The sequence below is a fragment of the Aspergillus lentulus genome (assembly GCF_001445615.1).
Source record: "Aspergillus lentulus DNA, contig: Alt04, strain: IFM 54703, whole genome shotgun sequence".
Taxonomy (NCBI): Eukaryota; Fungi; Ascomycota; class Eurotiomycetes; order Eurotiales; family Aspergillaceae; genus Aspergillus; species Aspergillus lentulus.
Window position 1 is genome coordinate 4060834 of NW_028322122.1, and position 15241 is coordinate 4076074.

Genomic DNA, 15241 nt, shown 5'->3' on the forward strand with positions numbered 1-15241 from the left:
CTTGCGCGTACAAAATCCCCCTGTTGAAGCCGGACAAATTTCCGAACCTTCGCTGCCAAGTAGAAAAGCTGCAGGATCTCCTGTAGCTGTAGCAAAGGGTCGGGCCACTGCGCCCTGACCTCTCCAATCAAGAGCAGTGCAACAAAACATGTCTTGGGTGACTACCTTACTATCAACAAGGGTCATGTAGTCGATGCTCCACAGTATCCTGCGCCCTGTTTGTGTCCACCTGGATCCTGATTGAGGGATTTGCCTCTGGTTAAGTTCCAGCTGGATTACCGGATTGGTGTACTGCACTAGGGCTCCAGGATCTGTGGGATTTGCATCAATAATACAGGGTAAGAATAAAGCAATATTGATTTTGGTTGGTTTTCCAAAGACCATTAAAGGATCCTTTGACCAGTGAGACAGGGCCAATCAGATTCTGTTGCCCGCTAAGTTTTTGAGCTGCCAAGAGTCCGCTATTGCCCGACCCAGACTTTACCATTGCAGAGATTTCTTCGACAATACGCGGTATTAGTACCATACTTACTATTTCAGAATACTTACAGTGTACGGAGTACCGTTTTGGGTCCGTAATCATAACGTAAGCCAGTCCTAAGCTAACAGGAAGCACTCGTATCATGCTTATGCAGAGTAAAATTCTGTTGGACTATGATTGCGTCTTAGTCTACTCAGTAGTAGTATCAATGTGCTATTGAAGTCTATTATTCCGTCATGACTAATGGTTTGTGACTCTTACGGTGATATACCTTTCAGCAGTAGGGTGGATATACAGAAACCGAGTGACAATTATAGGGCACAAAAGCTGTCTTCTATTTATGGCGTAGAGCTGCTGGTTTCCGAGAATTGAAGCCCTCCAGACCCAAGGCACGCCGCATATCAAGTGGCTCGGTACTATTATTGGGTCCCCGGATCGATGTGCTCGTTCGGTGCTCTCCGAACCTGAATTCCCTGGTACATCCGCAGTTGGGGCCAACCGGGTGGCAACTGCACTTGGTGAATTTTGACTGATTTCTGTGGTTCCGTCGGCTTATGCCGCCTTTCAGTGGTACTCCGTACTCCTCTGGTGCGGCCGAGATGTACTCCTCGGAGTAGAGTCGGCACAGTACTGCTTAGAAATGATACCAAAATAACTGTACAAGCGACTAGAGGAGCAATTTTACCATATTATTATTTCCTCAGCCACAGTGGTGTTACTGCAGGAAGTTCAAGGGACTACTGTAAGAATCCTCAGAGTATGCAAGTTGATACACACATAGAGAGTTGACGGGATTGAGGACTACCAAGCATGGCCAAGCCTGTCATGGAACTGCAGAACAAGTCTTCTAGAAACTGATACCTGCGTGTTTGAATGATCGATGCTACCTTCAATGCTCACTTCACCACTGGCTAATTGAATTGGTTGTCAGTATTATATTGGATTATGCAGCTGCTGTAAAGACACGAGAGATTAAGAATCGAGATATTGCACTCTATCTATCATAAAGCACAACGTGACTATTAAGCAATGTTCTGCTACTGAAGCTACTAGGGAGAAATATATTTTGACGCATCGTCCAAGACGCTATCTATGCATGTTGAAAGCTTTTGCATCCACGACCCCTGGAGAGAACATTGACATGATAAATTAAATGCCTATACTGGTAACCATGTCTGTATACAGTGGATAATGAAATTCTTCATGTATCTGACGCACATGAAGGTATTCCAGGTGTGTTGGTGTTTTAACGGTCCATAGTGAGAATGTCTTGGCACTTGATTGACGGCATTGTTGCCTACTGTTGCCTGGGGTATCCTCGCAATATTATATTTCAATGAGCAACTCGCATGAGCAATACAAACCATATCATTCAGACCACTATCCATTCTGATAACAAATATAAGAATAACCATGTCTTACTCCATCCCACCACTCCCTCCCAACTACCGTCTTCATGATGGCTACCCCGCAATCTCAGATTATCTCCACCTCCGCGCCGCTTCAGGTCTCACCCCCAAGACCAAGGCACAGGCAACTGCCGTAGCTCAGGGCAGTTGGTACGGATGTTACGTGACATTCGAAGATGAATCTTCAGGAACATCGACTCCCGTGGGGATGGGCCGCATTATCGGTGATGGCGGGTGGTATTTCCATATCGCCGACATGGCAGTCCTGCCTGATCATCAGCGGAAAGGATTGGGAGATATCATTCTCAAGACGCTTCTGGCCAAGATTCGCAGTGAAGCACCAGAGGGCAAGCCATATGTGAATCTGCTTGCTGATGCACCCGGGAGAAAGCTGTATGCGAAGAATGGATTTGTGGAATCGGCGCCGAAGGAGCTCGGGATGATGATGGTTATGGAGAGGGATGGACCGTCGAAATGATTGAGAATTGATGTGGATATGCCTATGAATGAGAACAGTGATGTTTGCTAGTCCATAAAGGTCTCCGTCTCGAGCTTCAGGATTCGCGTGGGGAGTAACCATATCGCTATTCTCGGTATGTGCGTACAAATGTGGCTTGTTTCTAATTCGTTAGATGAAAGGCAATGGAGTGTCAGTACTAAACCGATAGATATTATCTTCTAACTCGGTTCTATGAAAATATGGATGGTTTGTTGTCAAATTGACCAGTGATGAATAGATACGAGAATCCACAATCGACGCCGTCAACGCAAAAGGGCATAACAAAGACTCTGACATTGATATGACCAATTAAATTGCTCGAGTTCGAGTCAATATTTTGACAATCGTGTATATAAGCTCAAAACAATACCATCGGGATAAATATCAATGCTCATCATTTTTTTTCAATTCCTCCAACAGCCATTCAATTGCTCGTTTGACTGCCTGCACACTATCATGGGACATTCGGTCATCTCGCCTGCTATCTTCTACTGGGGCACCCCGGTCGTTCTTGTGACAACAGTCAACGAAGACGGAACGCCGAACATCGCCCCTATTTCATCAGCGTGGTGGTTGGGAAATCGTGCCGTCATAGGGCTGGGACGGAGTTCACAGACAATCGCCAACATCATCCGCACGCGACAGTGCGTGCTCAATCTTCCGAGCGATGATATGGTCCAATGTGTTAATGCTCTGGCGCGAACAACTGGCACCAAAGACGTGCCGGCAAGCAAGGCCCAGCGAGGTTATCGATACGAGAAGGACAAGTTCGGCATCGCGGGATTGACTCCAGAACCTTCGCATCTTGTACAGCCTCCGCGAATCAAGGAGTGTCCGGTTCACATGGAAGCTGAGGTTGTCGATATCCATAAGCTTTTCAAAGATGGACCGGTCGAGTTACAGGGGTGCGTCATGGCGATTGAGGTCAAGATCCTAAGAACCTATGTCATGGATGAGCTGCGACTTGCTGGGTATGCGAACAGGATCGATCCTGATAAATGGAAACCGATGATCATGTCGTTTCAGAATCTTTACGGAATGAAGGATGGGAAGCTGGCTGAGTCGACACTTGCAAAGATTGACGAGGAGAGTTACCGTGTATAGATTAGAACCTCCTGAATATTGTGAATCACAGTTGTCTGTCTTATAGAACCATGTTATTCGCTTCATCGGTTTCTATAATTTAATCTTTATACCATCTGCTACATAGTGTATCCTCTTTTTCATCATATGAGGACCCAGCTGATTGTTGGACGTCCTCGTCGGCACCCCTCACCCTTTCTTCCATACGTCGTGCCGGCGGAAACCGGAGTCAATTTCCTGAACATCAAGCATTCTATTCAATTCACCGAGGGTCAGCTTATACTTTCTTGAGACGAGTGGATCTCAGTATCCTGTTCAGACATAATGAGAGGTTATTGCAAAAGTACCGCGTCTGGCAATGAAGGGTTGCATGGCCAGGAAACCGAAAGGGAGGGAGTCGTCTCAGCACGAGACGGAACGAATGTTGGAGGAATTATAGCGTGAGACAACGGGGTCATCCGATGCCGCAAGAACTTGCTTCACTGCTGGTGCTATGCAGAATGTGAACTAAGTATTCATAAAAGACTGATTGAGTAGACAGGCGTCGTTCCTGAATGAAGTATATAGAAGGTCAAGTGTTGCACCACAACAGATGGTATATCGACAGATGGGGCTGGCTGGGACATGAACCTTTAATCGGATGCGTGGCTACGAATGGATCCTCAGCTGCAACTCATCAAGCTCGTCTACAATTGTGTTCGATGCGCTTCCATTTGGAACTGTATACAAATTCCCGAGGCTCCGGGGCAACCATTTGTTATTGACCTGGATTGACCCGGATTGACACCTAGGCTCTCTGGTCCACCGATCCAAGAGGAATACAGCTCCTATATCCTGGAAGCCGAAGCTACATAGGCCCAAGGCAGACCAAGTGACCGACGTAGTATCTCTTGTTATGCGTTGTGAATCCTCGTGCACTTAAACATGAGTCTTTTGGAGCCAACCTGCCAAACAATGATCATTGGTATTAACTGGCTGGAACTGTGTGCTACGTGAAGAAAGAGAAGGCAACAAAGGCAACTGCTACTAGAGCTACATACCACCAAACTGCAGATGAATTAGTTCAAGATGCTGACCAGGCAGACGAGACTTCCCAACTGAAAAACCGCACTATAGTGACTTACAGTTTGTTTTGAATCATTGTAATCGCCACTGTTGATCAGACTTGGTACTTGCAAACTCTCCAGTTCATCAAGGACTATCTCATCACAACTTATAGCTCCTCGCATCATCAAACGAAGCCCACGCAGCATTCATGGCATCCACAGCATTGAAGTTGTCTCTCCCGATGCCTAGCTCCCCCGACTTTCGTATCTTTTGCGACCGATGTATTTTCCCGGTCCTGCTACACAGTGTTATCGCTCTCACTGCCATGCAGTACTACGTTTTTCAGGAAGACTGTGCTCCGAGTAACCTGCTTCGTGCCAATGTCGACGTCTGCGTCATGCTTGCCCCAGACTGGCATCAAAGGCGAGCTTCTGACAAGCGCACCCTTACCAATGTGTGTCACGGTATACTCGTCCTACTACTCCTCGCGCTAGTATGTCTGGGAATTCTGGATATTCTCGGCTATTTCCTGGGACTTCCAACCTTGATCAGGGACCTTTCAAATCAGCAGAGGTGTCGACATATGACTGGCGCTTTCGATAATGTCAAATGGTCGTTCTATGCTACTGGCCTGCAGTGCGATGCGACGGTGTAGGAATCCATTATTCAAGAGGCTATCGCCGAGTACATCCGGAACGCGGAGAATGGGAGAATCTGCGGCACCCAGTGCTTGCGTCTGGATCATGACGGTACCTGGAATGGGTGGTTGAAGTTGGGCTCGGTCAGCAGCTTTAACGAGGATGCTTACTGTGGAGTCGGCCTGCCGTTTGACACAAGTCTCTCTGGTGGAAACGACAATATCTAATCTGTCGCGCAGGATTTATTGCTGCTGGGATGTTGAAGTTGCCGGCGGGCTCTAACGTGTCTCGGGTGATACTCCTTTTGTTCCTGGTTGAGGAGTAGACAAGGTCAGCACGATCGATGTCTCTATTGCGCTGTGTTGGCTTTGAGGTATGGAGGTTGCCCTAGATTGGTGGGAACTGATTGTTGAATCTTTGAACGAATGGAACTGCTATGACTTTGACGATCCTTCTCCTCCATTGTATGAGTATGAACCTTTAGACTATCACACATGTGCTCTTTTCCTTTGCAGTAGTCATTGGCTCTTGTGAAACACGGATTGCCTGATCTCAGGAACGTATTATCAGTTTATGAATGCCTTCGATTGAATAAGTCACAAGTTCAAGAAGCACCTACCTCATGGAAGAGCTCCTTGACGTTGAATTGATCCTGAGCAGAGCACTCCATATATCTAGCAGCGCCCAGTTTTCTAGCCATCCTCTCACCCTCTTGACGCGTTACATGTCCTCTCCGGTCCTTCCTGACTTGTAGGCCAGAATTGTAGTCCCTTGCGTCGATCTGGGTACCAACCAGCAGCCACGGAACCCCAGAACAGCAACTCCGTAGTTCATCGCACCAGTAGTATTCGACGCTGGAGAAGGATTGACGGTTGACAACAGAGAAGCAGATGAGAAACACGTCGGTATTGGGATAAGAAAGCCGGCGAAGCCGGTTCCTTTCGTCGTCGTTCCAGGTGTCCCAGAATCCCAGGCTGTAGGGCCGGCCATCAACACTAAATGTATCAGCAAAACCGATGATTGATTTCTGATTTCTCAGATTCTGCCTACCTCACATCCACTGTGCAGTTAAATACTCGGAAATCGGGTTGCATAGTTGATTGGTTACGTATCGGGTCAAGAGTGTTGTCTTGCCAACCCCGTTGTCACCAAGGAGCACGCATCTGTCTATCATTAGTTACGTGCAGCGTGTCAGGTATGGCTATTTGAGATTCAATATTATGTACTTCACGTCTTTGGCACAACCTGTCATTCTCTTCTCGTTGTGTGCCCTTGAAAAACGTCCTTATCTTGAATGCGGACCTTCGGAGATCGAAGGACACTGTCGCTCGTATTTCTGACGACTAGCCTAATTACTATCTCTGGGTCTTTCCCATGCCCAGAGTTACAACTGTCCATTCGAGATTGAGACTGCGTTGAATAGAAATTGCATGGTGGTAAGAACAGATTATTTATAACTGTAGGTCTATCTAATAGACTTCCATACATTTGATCACCACCTCCCCCCACGAGGCTGATCACTCCCACCGAGAAGGCTATTTCTATTCTCATGAGTGATCTCAATCTGATTAGACACCACAATGCCACCGGGAGGATGGTCAGGACTAGTGCCGCGTGCACCAAATGCCTCCAAGTTATTCATCTTCACATCGTCCACTATCCGCTCCTCACTCTCGCTGAACGTCAAGTTGGCGCTAATAGGATGCGCTGTCGGCGGAACCCGACGATTCCGGCTGAGTGATTCACCAGCGCCGCCACCGATAGTCTGAAACCCACTGGGGAATTTGTCTGTCTTCTGGGAGCTGCCGAATGCGGTGCCAAATAGCCGCGAGAGCCAGGATCGAAAGAGATGAAAGACCATGGGAAGGTTGGTAGTAACCACTGCGACGAAGGCCTCCCTATTTCCCCATTCGCCGGCCAGCTGTGCGCCATCGACGGGGTCCTGCGGGTATGCGTGTTAGCTCCCGGCTGGGGGTGGCAAATGTGACATCACGACTTACCACCAAGACAAACACGCTCTTCAGGATAGCGCACACGAGCACGAACAGCCCGGCGCCGAAGACGACGGTCGCGGCGATCTTTTTCATGAGTTTTAGGCGGGATTTCCAGAGCATGGGGATGGGGATTAAGATGAGGTAGATATCGGTCGACACGTTGGATGCAAAGGAGGCCCAGATGATCGGCCTGGATATGGCGGCCTGGCAGACATCTACAAGGGGAATTGTCAGAGAACGATTGATCGGATGAGGCCGCAATGGTGCGAACTTACTGCCAGGATCTGGGTTGATCTGCCAGTACTTGTGGAATGGCCGGCAAGCCGCGAAGATGGTGATTATGCTGACGAGGAATGTTCCGATGACAAGGCCGAACCCAACGTAGATGGGATTGCGATACCGCTGGCTAAGACCGTCCTGTCGAGCGCATGAGTACCAATTGCAATAGAAAGAAGTCCTTGTAGTCTTACTGTAAGTCGAAGGTAGAAGGCCAGCATGGACAACTTGAGTGACCACATCAACACCGAATATGTAGTCCACCCAGCGACTTGAATTTTCGACCCAATTACCCTGTATACGTGTGAGCTCGGTCGCACCTGTGTACTCTTCGAGTCTAGACATACGCCGCTCGGTATTCTGGACCATCAGGGGACAGTGCAGCCCGTTGAGCGTCGGTGAAGCCGTTATTCGCAAGGCCATGCGCGACATGACTCACGCTGTACGCAAGAGCCGTCTGCGCCGTGTAGAATACCTGGTCGAAATAGGCATTAGCAACTGATTGACCCATATCCACGGGTGTTTCACGAACAATTCCAACCCACACAAGCAAGTCTTCGGCTTGCAGGTGTCTGAACCCCACGGCTCTCACCCGGGAGTACGTCCGGAGCAGGGTCACCGTAACGCCAACTGCATACAGCGTCCAGTGCTCAACCGTGGACTTGTATAAGGCTGCCTGAGCAGCTTCATCTGCGGCAGAGTCGGTCGACATTAGAGAAACAAAGCGTCCGGGCCAGCATGGCCAACTGGCGGATTGACGAGAGCGTAGAGTAACAACATCGGACTTAGCTTTCCTATGTACGACAAGAATAAAAAAATAGGCGAAAGATATTATCGAACAACAAGACCAGGAAAATAGAAAAAAGTATATTTTCGGCCCCCTCGTATGCCGGTCGTGGTCATTGCCGAGTTCATCTAATGCTGGCAGGGCGTCGGAGCTATACGGATCAGTGGCCAGGATCCGGTCTATGACGATACCCGATCTCGTTAGGTTCTCCAGCGCCTAGAAGCAGCCTAGCAGGGATGCGACAGGGTTTATGATGGGTTCACCAATCCCTTGCGCCCGTTAAATGAACTCTGATTAATTGGTACCTGCGCCCTCATGCCACCTGCAATAGCCAAGGATGTACTCTATCCCGAACGAGGGGTTAAAATGCGACATGCCCCTGTACATAATGTAACCTAGGCGCTCGATCGAGACCAATCAATTGTGCATCTCTCTTTATCTGAAATCCTTCTCATTTTCCCTCTCTCTGTTTCGAGGGAAACTTTCTTCTTGCTGCCCGTCCAATGCGTTGGCTCAAAATTGAGGCTGTCGCAGCCATCGCAGCCTCGGCTGTACCCGCATCCTGCTTATCAGTGCCCGTTGCCTGTGATCTTGGAGGCATCTGTCCACGCGGAGATGCTGACTTGCAGGAGCTGGGAGGAAGGCTGTCGAGTACTGGCAAGATCTACTTCCCTGGATCGACTGAGTTTGAACAGGCGTCCACACGATGGTCTGTTCTCGATGCTCCCAAAGTCAACGTTGTCGTGGTTCCCGGGACGGAGAACGATGTCGTTGAGACGGTGTGTCGTCCTTGCCTCTACTATTCTCTCTCATTTTTTTTTTCCCATTGATAATGGGTATGGATCGCTAACTGGTGATAGGTGAAATACGCCAACAAGAAAAACTTGCCTTTTCTGGCGTACAATGGCGTGCATGGAGCCATTACCACCCTTGGCAGGATGGACCATGGCATCGAGATCTACCTCAACCAGTTGAGCAGCGTGGAGATCTCCAAGGATGGGAAAACAGCCAAGATTGGCGGCGGCACCATCTCCAAAACCGTCACCGACCAGCTTTGGGCGGCGGGAAAGCAGACGGTGACGGGAACATGCGAGTGCGTCAGCTATCTGGGACCTGCCCTTGGTGGCGGACATGGATGGCTTCAGGGACATCATGGACTGGTTGCAGATCAGTTCGTCTCAGCCAATATCGTCCTGGCCAACGGCAGCCTGAAGACGATTGATGCGAGATCCGATCTCTGGTGGGCTCTAAATGGAGCAGGCCATAACTTTGGCATTGTGACTTCTGTGACCACCAAGATCTATGATATCCAGCACGCCGACTGGGCAATTGACACGCTCATCTTCAGCGGCGATAAAGTCGAGGCTGTCTACCAGGCTGCCAACGAGCACCTCCTCAAGAACGGCACTCAGCCCGTGGATCTCATCAACTGGTCGTACTGGCTCAACATCCCCACCGCTGACCCGAACGACGTAAGTATTATATACCCTATCCACAAGTTGTTGCCTTATCTCACAACCTCTAGCCCGTCATCCTATTCTACATCATCCAGGAAGGAGTAAAGACAGTTGACCCAGCCTACACTAAGCCCTTCCACGACATCGGTCCGCTATCCGCCGAATCTATCGGAGGAAGCTACACTGACCTCGCCGGATGGACCGGCATCGCCACAACCTCCCCGCCATGCCAAAAGGCCGGACTCGTCAACCCTCGCTTCCCCATCTATCTCGAAGGGTACAACGTCCCCGCCCAGAAGAAGGCATACGACATCTTTGCCGCCGCCACCCGCGGGTCCTCGGCGTTCAACAACTCCATCTTCATGTTCGAGGGCTACTCCATGCAAGGTGTCCGCGCCATCAACAGCAAGTCCAGCGCCTTTGCCTTTCGGAATGAGAACCTCCTTGCCGCCCCGCTGATCACCTACGCGCCTGCCGGGCCGGAGCGCGACAATGACGCCGCGCAGCTGGGTAACCAGCTTCGTCAGATCCTCTTCCAGGCTAGTGGGCTGAAGGAGATTGGCGCGTATGTCAACTATGCCTATGGCGATGAGACGCCGAGTCAGTGGTACGGCAGTGAGCAGTGGCGCCAGGACCGTCTGCGGGCTTTGAAGAAGAAGTATGACCCGGCAGGCAAGTTTAGCTTTTTTGGCCCGATTGCTTAGGGCGGTCATGAGGAGGTTATTTGGAATCATTGTACAGACTTTATTGCGGACGTTTTAGTATAGTAATAGATGAAGTATTGCTTCAGTGGATAGGTACAAACAATTCAAGTAGAGTGTCCCAATTCTCCTCGAGATCGTACATCGTAACTAACTGTAAAAAAAGTTAGATACATAGTGCTTCCCCATGACCAACTCAGGTATAATAGATTCGGAGACCGGACACCATTCTAGTCTCATTGACTCAGACTCTACTTCATCCCACCGTTTCCCTAATCTCTGGGCCATAAAGCATCCTTCCAAGATCCAGAGATTATCAAGCCGACTTCAACTTTTCTCTTGCTTGACCAACTGGTGTGTGTCATCCAAGCAAATTGCGCCAAACCTCCGGCACTCCTCGCAGATATCAAACTGTGCAAAGTTGCATATCGAGCAGCGATTCGCACATTCGAGGAAAGTCGAGGCTCGACATACAGCACAGATTACATTGCCACGAGGCCCAAAATCATCGCCAGGATGGAAAGAACCCCACTCGGGATCGTCCCTGTGGTCTCGTGATAAAAGCTTTGCAATGCGACGGTGCCTTCTCGTGGTGGCTTCCATGAGAGCTGTACGACCGAAGACATCAGTTGCGTCTCGGTCAATATCTGGAGCCTCTAGTAGTGCTACCACAGTATTTCTCAGTCCACAGACAGTGGCGCCCATTAAGGGCGTGCGGCCATACTTATCCTTTTTGTTCGGATCAGTTCCTGCCTTCAAAAGCAGCTTCACAAGAGGTTTTGAGTTGTAACGGCGGTCCACCAAAGTGTATATGTCCTCGCCCATTTCTATTAGCGGTATTTGGATCTGCGCCATGATGGAGCAACAATATCACCACTGACTCCATGCCGCTAACTGAAACAGCACGCGGCACTGTACGCCTTTCTCCTCTTGTTATCTCTTTCCTTGCGGTATTCCAGCCTCCCCCAAGAGCCCAAAGCAGCGGTGATTGATTTGAGTCGTCGGAACAATTCACATTTGCACCCATCTCAATAAGTATTTCCATATTCGCCTCAAACCCTTTACTAGCCGCCCATAAAATGGGTCTTTGCCCCAATTTGGCTTGGTGGTCTAGTTTGGCACGCCAGTCAAGCAAAAGCTTGACGATTCTATCATGCCCATTGGCCGCAACGAAAAAGAGCGGTGTCTGGCCACACACTGTAGTGTTTGGATGAGCACCCATTTTGAAGCAAAAGTTGTATGATAATGGATGTGTTCTGTATGTTGGGACGGGCGCGATGGGGGGTTAACGCTGCAAGTAATAGAGGTGTGCGGTCGTCCTTGTCCTTCGAGTCAGAATTAACACGCTTTGATTCGAGAAGAACTCTGGTAGTGTCAAGGTGGCGGGCTTTAGCAGCAAAGGCAAGCGGCGTGCTGCCTTTGGAGTCTCGAATGTCCACATCCTGATTTTGACGCATATACTCCGTAATTATGCTTGTTAAACCACCATGAGTTGGGAGCTGTACCTTCGTCAATCGATACTTCGTCAATGGATACAGGAAAGGTGTAACCCGCTCTGCCCAACCCGGTCTATCACGTAGGGCAGAATGTGCTATGATGTCTCGAAGCTCCTGGAAATTTGATTCTTTCTCCAAAAATGCCATTATAGACGTCATTAATTCTTTCGACGTGTCCAGAGCCGCTGAGGCATGTGCTAGCCAATAGTTCGCACAATAATAATGAAGAGGATAAAGTTCTTGCCGGCGCTCATGATCAGTACGGATTGTAGAGCATCCACTGGAGAAAGCCGCAAATGAAAGATACGTGATGGATGTCTGGGCAATTTCTGCTTCTGAATCGCAAAGTAAAGGGGGGCCCAAGAGATACTGCTTCGTTGTGTAGTGAGCCAAGCGACTTAGTCCGGTATTTCGGTCGAAAACAACCAAGCCCGCGCAGACTGAATCAAGAATGTCAATGTCCGGCAAGAACTGGCGGTCCAAATCCGTTTGACCAGAGCGAGTCCCAAGCTCATGCTGAAGCTCCTTGCCAAAGAGTGCTGGCTTGCAGTAGGCAAACCAAGACAGAACTCTCATTGCCATTTGGCAGCACTGTTCCGATTTAGACTTTATTCTGTCGATCGCCTGATTATATGTTTTCCCCAGTCCAGTTCTCCCACGGGGCAAGTGATCGAGAGCTCCTTCGAGGTCACCCATTCTAAGATATTCCTTCAAGTGGTCCATGTGCAATGTGGCGATTAAGAACCTAGATCAAAGCTCGGTTGACTTCAGATAAACCATCTATGGGGCAGGGCTTTAGTAGCTTACTTTTCTTCTGCGCTCTTCATAACCTCACGACAACGTCGTCTTGGACATTGGAATACCGCGAGATCTTTGACCGAAGCAAGGTAGGTAGCGTTGTGTTTACATATTTTAAGATATCGTTGTCTTGCGCGCGGATTTCCCCTTGAATGCATCCTTCGGACTGTGACATAATCTCTGAGTTAGGACGAGACGTAGCAAGAATATTGATTGGTTTATCTTTCTCAAATATAAATAAGGCCGAGAGTAAGACCTGCAGCTCTTCTGAGTTTGAAGAATAGTACTCATCCAAGGCGTCAATCACAACGAAGATGCTCTGGAACGATTGCGCGGTCTGTGATAGGGAGACCGAATCTCCTTGACACTGTCCCAACATTGTGAGAGGTGGCTTGAACCAAGGTAGTGACTTGTTATAACGGGGTAATCTGCGATGGGGACAATTGGGTACGGTTGAGTCTTTCAAGCGCGACCTCTTGGAGGTGTATTCCGATACCGCATCAAAGCATGTCCCATTGTTCCATTCTAAGCCTCTAATCGAGATAAGTGTCTTCTTGAGATAAATGAGACTTTTCCCGACAAATGTCCAAGAGCAAGAATATCTCCTGCCGATGCCAAGCAAGTTGGACGGAAGTCCTGAGGAAGCCACAATATCCTCTTACCCTGACAACAAATCCACTGGTTTTCCAAAATAGATACCCCAATAATGCCTTGGGACCAAGCCCAATTAGAGTGCTCCTCTAGGCTCTGGCATAGCTCGCCGGTGTATGGATCCCAAATCTTGACAGTGTTGTCGTTGGAGGAAGATGCTAGCCTCCGGCTATTTGATGAGAAGGCAACAGAATAAACAAAGCTAGAATGGCCCTTAATGGTCTTAGAAAGCTTGCACTTGTGGATATCCCAAAGCTTGACAGTATTATCATGAGAGCCAGATGCCAGCAGCTTCCCGTCAGGCGAAAAAGCAACAGATATAACCATATTAGAATGGCCATGAAGAGTCTCGCGCAGCTCACCCTTATGGAGATCCCAAAGCTTAATAGTATTGTCGTCAGAACCAGATGCCAGCAGCTGGGAGTCAGGCGAGAAGGCAACTGACTCAACAGAGCTGGAATGTCCTTTAAGGATATAGCACACCTTGGCCTCCTTAAGATTCCAGAGATTAATAGTTTTGTCATGGGAGCCAGATGCTAATAGCTGACCATCCAATGAGAAAGCAACAGAAAAAACCGAACTGGAATGGCTTCCAAGGGTCTGACGTAGCTGACCCGTGGTAGGATCCCAGAGCTTAATGGTATTATCAACAGAGCTTGATGCCAGGAGCTGCCCATTAAGTGAGAAAGCGACAGAACAGACCCAATGCAAATGGCCCTTCAAAGATTTATGTAACTTTGGTGTGCTCAGGTCCCAGAGCTTGATACTTTTATCATGTGAGCCAGATGCCAGTAGTTGGTTGTTGGGCGAGAAGGTAACAGCGAGAACTGAATTTGAATGGCCTTCAAGGATCTGGTACAACTTACCCGTACTGGGATCCCAAAGCATGATGGTGTTATCGATGGAACCAGATGCCAACAGCTGCCCGCTGTGGTTGAAGGCAAGTGAATAAACCCAATTAGAATGGCCCTTCAATTTGTGACGTAGTTCTCCCGTTTTGGGATTCCAGAGCCTGATGGTTGTATCATGAGAGCCAGATGCCAGCACCCGGTTATTGGATGAGAAGACAATTGAACGAATCGGTCCTTCATGGCCTGTAAGAGTCTGCTGAAGCTCCCCTGTGCTTGGATCCCAGAGTTTAATAGTGTTATCATGAGAACCAGATGCTAGCTGCTTTCCACTGGGCGAAAAAGCAAGAGATAGAACTGTACTAGAATGGCCCCAGAGAGTCTGACACAGCTCGCCTGTAGCAGGATTCCAGAGCTTGATAGTCTTGTCAACAGAGCTAGATGCTAATAGGTGCCCATTAGGGGAGAAGGCGACTGAATAAATATAATCAGAATGACCCTTGAAGGTTTGACACAACTCTCCAGTTCCAGAATCCCATAATTTGACACTGTTGTCATGAGAGCCGGATGCCAACAGCTGACTGTCAGGGGAGAAGACAATAGACCGAACTGAATCTAAATGTCCACTCAGGGTCTGGTGCAGTTCGCCAGTATTAGGATCCCACAGTTTGATAGTGTTGTCCTGGGATCCAGACACTAATAGCTGGCCGTTTGGTGAGAATACAACACAACAAACTGAACTAGTATGGCCCTCAAGGGTCTGTAGTTCTCCATTCCATGTCACCTCAACTTGTGGTATCTTCTTCCAACCTGACAATTCAACCTGGAATAAGCGTCTGACTATCGAGTCTCCTGGGGCAAATATAAGTGCCGATGAATAAAGCTGAAGGGGCGCAGTGTCAGCTATCTGTCGGTTTCTAAGAATAAACCGGCAAGCATCATGTAGGAGTTCCGATAATTCAGGCGCTTTAACATCCTATATTCTTCAGCATTCGCAAGTCCATTAAACCAGTAGATATTTACCTGCACGATTACCCGTAATGTCTGAATCATTTCAACAGCTTCAGAGGTGATAG

General features: G+C 48.7%; 4 protein-coding genes across 4 annotated transcripts; all 4 read left to right on the forward strand.

The window, feature by feature from the left end:
* Nucleotides 1–1894: 1894 nt before the first annotated feature.
* On the forward strand, nt 1895–2368 carry ALT_2602 (GNAT family N-acetyltransferase; the record flags this gene model as incomplete). The annotated part of the gene is made up of 1 exon (XM_033561211.2): nt 1895–2368. One exon carries the CDS (start codon nt 1895–1897, stop codon nt 2366–2368), a length of 474 nt encoding a protein of 157 aa, XP_033417102.2.
* Nucleotides 2369–2845: 477 nt separating this feature from the next.
* ALT_2603 (flavin reductase family protein) lies at nt 2846–3493 on the forward strand (the record flags this gene model as incomplete). The annotated part of the gene is made up of 1 exon (XM_033561210.2): nt 2846–3493. The coding sequence occupies one exon, from the start codon at nt 2846–2848 to the stop codon at nt 3491–3493; it is 648 nt and encodes a 215-aa protein (XP_033417101.2).
* A 1351-nt stretch (nt 3494–4844) lies between these two features.
* Nucleotides 4845–5384, forward strand: ALT_2604 (uncharacterized protein; the record flags this gene model as incomplete). Its single annotated transcript, XM_089599378.1, has 2 exons — nt 4845–5012; nt 5175–5384. 2 exons carry the CDS (start codon nt 4845–4847, stop codon nt 5382–5384), a joined length of 378 nt encoding a protein of 125 aa, XP_089456524.1.
* A 3333-nt stretch (nt 5385–8717) lies between these two features.
* Nucleotides 8718–10375, forward strand: ALT_2605 (putative FAD-dependent oxygenase; the record flags this gene model as incomplete). Its single annotated transcript, XM_033561206.2, has 3 exons — nt 8718–8993; nt 9075–9686; nt 9740–10375. The coding sequence occupies 3 exons, from the start codon at nt 8718–8720 to the stop codon at nt 10373–10375; spliced, it is 1524 nt and encodes a 507-aa protein (XP_033417097.2).
* Nucleotides 10376–15241: the final 4866 nt, after the last annotated feature.